The following is a 6716-nucleotide window of genomic DNA, read 5'->3' as shown; positions in this document are numbered from 1 at the left end:
ACACACACACACACACACACACACACACACACACACACACACACACAAGCACAAGCACCCATTAGAGTTTGTATCCATGTGAAGCTATATGGCAAAAACTCTCAGCAGGCTGCTCTTCCAGAGGTTCAGGACTGATGTAACAACCAGTGCACCTCGCCTCAGAGCAGGTGGTGCTTCCTGGAGGGGTTCATGTAATCCAGACAAGCAGCCCTGAGAATCAGTGATGAGTAGGGGCATTAACAGCACTAACAGAGTAAAAACTGTTACTGTACTAAAGGTTTTGGTATTGATGGGGAAAGAATGGCACTAAACCTTTTCCAATTATCTCCATTACATTACAATTACATTATCATTCAGTTGAATTCTGATAAATGACTCTATGTAGTTGAGTTGATGAATGTCTGTGACAGTGTTAGCTATCTGATCAACAGTGTTGAGCTTCTAAGCCAGAAACACATCCAGGTGCCATGCTGAAGAGAGCTGCTGTGAAACATGAAATATGATGATGATGACCCTCTACTGTAGCCCACCATGAACCAGAGAGCAGGGAAGGCAGATCATCTCAAAGAGTGAAGCCCTGACCGACAGCTCACAGAGGCACACAGGCTTTATATCGCATGTTACACCAAATAGATCAAGTGCATATCATCAGTTGCTGAAGTGAGCTGTTCATTATTGAATCAACTTTAGTGTTTTGTTCCGATGCACCACGCCCAGTGGGCTGCTTCTAGAGACGCCGGAACATCTGGATCTGACTGAACGGCTGATTGGACGGGTAGACTGAGACATAGCACAACATTTCCTCGGTTGCCCCTGACCTTTCAAAACTCAACCAATGAGATTCTTTCCTTAATGTTGACGGACACTTTTAATAACCATCTAAACAACAGGCACGTCTAGTGAACGTAACATTACATTGATGCTGCACAGCTGACCTTGCCGCTCGTTGAGCAGCTGGTTACGGCGGTCTCCCTCAGTACCGGACCAATTTATTTTAGATTTGTGTTTCCACTGGTCATTTAGAGACAACAGGTTGACCTTCAGCTTTTGAACATTTCAGAGATCGGAGTATTTATAATATGTCAGCTTCACAGCACAGCAGCAGACTGGCAATGTCCTTGAAGACAAGGGTCACCATAGCAGCTGAGGAAAGGAAGAAATGCGCACACACACACACACACACACACACACACACACACACACACACACACACACACACACACACACACACCTTCCCTCAGCCTCTATAACAGACACTACCCATCAGTGAAAATGTGAAACAACAGCATTGAAGGTTTTTAGGAGAAAGGCTCAGAACAGTATTACTCATTAAACCACAGGTATTGCGTTTTACTGAAGAGAACATTGACACAATGAAGTAATCTGGCTGAGAGGCGACTGATCGTAATATGCATGCATTTACCTTAGTGCCTCACAAGGGCATTAATCCATCTTTTATCTCCAATGGGATTTAAATGGCTGACAGAAATGTCATCATAAACACAGAAGTGTGTCTTCCAGCCAAACAGAGCAGCAGGGCAGAGGAACAAAGGAACTGAGGAGGCAGCACTTCACTCAGGGCAGGCAGCTCATCTTGCACATTTACAGCAGACTCCATCTCACACAGCCAGAGAGAACAAGAGGGAGGTAATATTTCAATTGTCCAATTTCCCGTTACTGACCCCCCCCCCCCCCCACACACACACACACACACATATCACAATTTCCATCTTTTTCTGCTGAGGTTCTTACAGAAGCTCCGGGTGCACGTGTGAGATACAAGTGACGTGCACCAACACGTCTAAGACACATTAAGTCGGATAAAGATGCAAGGCGTCCTGGCAGTCTATTAAAAGCATGAAGTGAGAGCCCCGAGGGGTGAGGGTCCCATCTATTATTTAGGGTCTTCTGACACCAACACACTGACGGGCAAGGGCAGAGGAGCTGCTCTGCTGCAGTCTGTGTGGACACCCGTTCAAACGATGCTCAACACTGGATATGAAATATTACACATATGAAGATCATCCTGTCTTTGTTTACATTTTAAGGAATAGCGTGGGGATCTCTCACATCGTTGCCATTAATAAATACCATGAGATCACTATTAAAGCAGAGTACCAGAGTCAGACGAGTCCCATCCAGGACCACACGGTCAGCGGGTTTCTTTCTAGGGCACTAGAATAATAATCGGCGCTAACATCACAATGACGGAGCTAAAAGCTCGCGGTCACCTACCGGTCTGTATCGGAGGGCCAAGTGAAGACAAAGCAGCAGGGGATGAGCTGCGGGATGACCGCGGCACAGAAGCCCCGCGAGCCGAAGAACAAAGCGGGCTCTCCGGCAGCTTCAGCATCCTCGCTCATTACTTTCCGACTTCACCAGCATCGTTTCACACACGCAAACCGGGATTTTAACTCGCTGCTAAAAATCCACCGCTGCGACCGAGAGCGTTCAATGTGTCCGCGCACCGGCTCGTCGTTCAGATTCACCGGAGGGACCTGGGACTGTGAATGGCCGCGTGCTCCACTGAATCACAGCGATGCTGCCTTCACGTGCTCCCTGTAAACTCCCACTTCTGAGTTCTCCGTTCGCTAGTGATGCAATTCACTGACGTTGGTCGTTAATTACAGCAAAACACATCCTACAGCGGGATTTCTTTAGAGAGGTGTCTCACAAAAAATAATAATAATAAACGAAACAAATGTTGTGAAAAATATTGTAGTCTACTAAACACCTCTTCATATTCCACAGTGGGAGAAAATGTTTTGGAAAAGGAAACAGTGCATTCGGTAGCGTAACCGCAACATATAGCATTGGTTATGTAAGAGATACTAATATTGATTTGACATTTGTCTTACATCCAGATTAACAGAAGGCTACCAGTAATCACAGGTGTATTAAAGTAGATTAAAGTAAGATCACTGACTTCACAAATGTTCCACCTATATCTTCTCTGATCCTTCAGCATCAATATTGCAACATGAAATATGCCATCAACATGTCATATTATTACATAACTCTCTCTGTTATGTTATTAAGAGTTTTAGTTATTATCAAGAGTCAAAATAGCAGTAGATGCTGAGATAATGTCTGCATCTCTCCCAGATGAACTGAACACTGTGAGAACAGCTTCCTGGCTGAGGAGGTACAAAAGGACCAGGATCCCTGCCCACGAATGAGATCCAGGACAGATGTGAGCAGGTCCTTCAAAAGGATAAAATTACAAATGTTCTACCGCTCACTACATCAAGCTCAGAGGTCTGGGACTAAACACCACCTTCTGTGACTGTATCCTGAGCTTCCTGATGGGCAGACCTCAGGCTGTGTGGTTAGACACCACCACATCCTCCAGCCTGACTCTCAAGACCAGGGCCCCTCAGCCCTCTCCTGTAGGCCTACTCCCTGTTCACTTATGACTGCATGGCCCCCCACAGCTCCAACACCAGCATGAAGTCTGCTGACGGCACGATCTTCATCGGCAGTGATGAGACGACCTCCAGAGAGGAGGTCAGAGTCCTGACATCTTGGTGCCAGGAGAACAACCTCCATCTCAACATCAGCAAAGCAAAGGAGCTGATTGTGGACAACAGGAAGTGACAGAAGTGCTGTTCGGCAGACAGTCGGCAGCATCCGGTCCTGCACTACCAGGAACAGCTTCATCCCAGACTTTTGAACTCGAGTTCATCCCTTTGACATTTTCACTCTGCGTTTATTTACTTTTACAACCTGTTTACATGTATTACTTATGTTAACTTGACAAGACTAAATGTATCATTCATCACTTTGGTTGATTCGGAGCGTATTTCACCCTTTTGGCTCCATGTAGCCGACACTTTTACACTAAATACTACATGAAACTCTTCCAGGCTTGGACGTAAGAGGCACATTGCCATCATTCCCAAATAACACTGCTTTCCGAATTATTTCAAGTACAGTAAAAAATCTGGACAAATACCATAACCTCATTTGTTAACTCTTCAGGTTTTTTTGGTCTCTTTTGCACGGGATGATCCAGATGGCGCCATCAACAGGCCACCTCCAGCTCAGCTCTACCATACTTATATTACATTACATTACAGTCATTTAGCAGACGCTTTTATCCAAAGCGACTTACAATTCAGATTCTATCACATTTCTACACCGTAGGCACAACTACGGGAGCAATTTTGGGGTGTGCAATTTTTGCAACATGCGACCAGCAGAGCCGGAGCCGGGGATTTCAATCCTCTGATTGAAAGACGGCCCCGCTATCCACTTAGCCACAGTCGCCCCCATATTAGAGTAATAACAGATGATGCACAGTGTGGGATTAACCATCGGAACATCTGTCTGTACTACAACACCAGTCCATCCACTGACAACCAGAGGGTTGTGCTGTTTGAGCGACTCAAACAATATGGAAATGATGGTCACGGCATGGAAATGGACCTCAGAGAACTGCACACGTCTCATTTATATAGTGCTTTGTAAAACGAATGCATGTGCAGACAACGTTACAAGTAGACTCGTGTTCAAAGAGCTTGTGCTCGGCATGGTGTTACGGTAACTTCATAAAACAGCATTCGTTCATGTTCGCTAAGCTACATGAAGAGAAACACGAGACAGAGATCCAGACCTGTAACGCTAGCGCGAGGAGCTTCTGTTTCTCGATGGTTCCTCGTGCTAGACGCACTCTGGTCATATTGTCTGGAGGCAGCTTACAGTCCAGCAGCACTAACCTCGACTAACGTTACCGTGTAGCCCTCACGTTACATATCTCAGTAGTAACGTTGAACAGATAAAATAAATACACGGACACACTTTTTCTGTCTCGTACATCAATTCTCAATTCCGATATTCTGATGGCGTTTGCCTACCGAATAAAACTCAATGCCGTTCTTGCGTTTAATGTGATTTGTATGTTTAATGTTGTATGAAGCAATAAGTCACTCAACAAACAACAACGTTAACGCGGCTCAGAGGATTTGAGACTTTCTGGTCCGCCTGGTAACCGATAGGCTAAGCTAACGTTAGCCAGCCCGGCTCCATGAACACCACTTTGAAACAACTCTTCTTTACCTCCTCGCGTTACATGCTGAGTGATGTTTAGTCCAGGAGCTGCGACAGTCCGCTGTGCGACCGCCTCAATACGTGTAGGACAACAGACCCGTATTCCTGGAAGCCCCCCAGCTTCATGCGCTGGCGTTTGTTACCGCTACACCGGGCTGTGGATCCCTTGTTTTGATTTGGGAAAGCGGAGTTCGCGTGAATCATATCGCGAGACTATCGCACATTCTAAGGGACAACCCTCCCCGCGTGCACACCATAAACAGGACATACAGAATAATCTATTTTAGTATAACTGTAGAGAACAGCCAGTCTACATTTCTGAATGTACAAATAATCAATTCAAACAACATTATTAAAAGCAATTTAAATCTTTTTTTTTGTATTTTCATTTTACACACGCCTAAAACATACATATAATAAAATAAAAATATACAAAACATTGTTGGTCCAACTCGTTATCGCCTTCAGTTTGATGAAGTAAGTCGCTTTACGAGTGGTTTACACCACCACCTGTTAAATAAAAGTGCATATACACAACGGGGAAGCTTGCCTTTAGCAGTTTCATAAATAACAATTTCATAAATAAAAAGCAAGTAAATAATATAGATAATGTAAAATAAATAAAATAAAAGTACATCCTAATAAAAGCCGGACCCATTCAGACAACTAGTTTCAAACAAAAATAACTGAAATGGACAAACAGAGAAAGTGGCCTAACATTCTGTGAGAGGGTGTTGGAAATGTTGCCGAACGTCGAAGATGAAATAAAATCAACCAAAATCAGGACTGCTTTGACTTGAGGAGATTTTCCAATAAGGTCAAAGCCAACTGGATCTCCTCTGGTGTCATGTCGCTCAGGTCAGGCAGCTCTTTGGGGCGCAGTCTCCTCCTCGTTCGGCCGACCTCTCCGATACTCCCCCATGTCGGCCCGGTGTGGGCGCCCTGGAGCTGTAGCCTCATCTGCAGCCACTGCCGACGCTCCTGCACCTGCTTGAGCTCCCCGAGGTCGTGCATGAGCTGGACCTCACTTACCGTCCTTTTCCTGTACACAGGAGCATGGCGTTTAATTAACATGTAGCAGTGAAGGTGATCTTAATTGATAAATAGAGGCGAAGGAGGGGAGGGTTACCTTAGGGGGCGCCCTCCACTGAGAGTGAAGAGGTGTACAATGCAGAGCGAAATGAACACGTTTTTATAGTCCAGATTGCGCATGTTGATCTGTTAAAGAAAATAATTTCATCAAAATCATTAAAAATCTTTCATGACTTAAACTATATTGCAAAGAAATACAAAATAACTGAATTTGAAATGTCCTTGTGTTAAAATAAGTGTGGAATAAATTAATCAATTACATGTTTTTTTAAAATGTAAGTTCGTTTATTTTTATTGTTGAAACTCCTATAGCTTGAACACTCAAATATCATGAAAATAATATTAAAATGAATAAAAGAATAAACTCGAGTTGAGGTGCATTCGGCCTACAACTCTGAAGCTGAACATACCTGGTGGTGGCTACCAGCCTAGGAAGTGAAGCCGTCTGGTTTGGGGGTTAGCTCCTATCAGTTCTAAGCACTGGACTCCCAACATGCTTTTATAGCCCCTGGGCCAGCCATTGATGAGCTGCCCTCCTTATTGCTGTTGATGTCACACCTCCAGCTGGGGGGTGG

At 44.6% G+C, this 6716-nt stretch overlaps 2 protein-coding genes across 3 annotated transcripts in view; both read right to left on the bottom strand.

Annotated features, from left to right (window-relative positions):
• The window catches only part of LOC116394782 (BTB/POZ domain-containing protein 10-like), a 13731-nt gene extending 8514 nt beyond the window's left edge, over positions 1–5217 (bottom strand). Inside the window, exon 1 of one of the 2 annotated variants that reach the window (XM_031868099.1) lies at positions 2236–5217. In XM_031868099.1, the coding sequence (XP_031723959.1) occupies positions 2236–2363 (128 nt within the window). In that variant the 5' untranslated portion in view covers positions 2364–5217. The remainder of the gene's footprint in view (positions 1–2235) is intronic. The other variant, XM_031868100.1, reaches the window with a different exon arrangement.
• Positions 5218–5829: 612 nt separating this feature from the next.
• On the bottom strand, positions 5830–6261 carry pth1a (parathyroid hormone 1a). Its single transcript, XM_031868085.1, has 2 exons — positions 6179–6261; positions 5830–6091 (listed from the first exon to the last, which is right to left on the bottom strand). The coding sequence occupies exons 1-2, from the start codon at positions 6259–6261 to the stop codon at positions 5830–5832; spliced, it is 345 nt and encodes a 114-aa protein (XP_031723945.1).
• Between the last annotated feature and the right edge of the window lie 455 nt (positions 6262–6716).

This window comes from Anarrhichthys ocellatus, unplaced genomic scaffold (genome assembly GCF_004355925.1).
Source record: "Anarrhichthys ocellatus isolate YVR2014 unplaced genomic scaffold, GSC_Weel_1.0 scaffold41, whole genome shotgun sequence".
Lineage (NCBI taxonomy): Eukaryota > Metazoa > Chordata > Actinopteri > Perciformes > Anarhichadidae > Anarrhichthys > Anarrhichthys ocellatus.
This window is presented reverse-complemented; position numbering and strand designations above follow the sequence as displayed.

Bases quoted from the DNA above. Each gene is read 5' to 3' on its own strand.
- pth1a (XM_031868085.1), bottom strand. From the start codon at position 6,261: ATGCGCAATCTGGACTATAAAAACGTGTTCATTTCGCTCTGCATTGTA. The intron at 6,092-6,178 runs GTAACCCTCCCC...TCCTGTGTACAG, and splicing joins AGTGGAGGGCGCCCCCTAAG to GAAAAGGACGGTAAGTGAGG.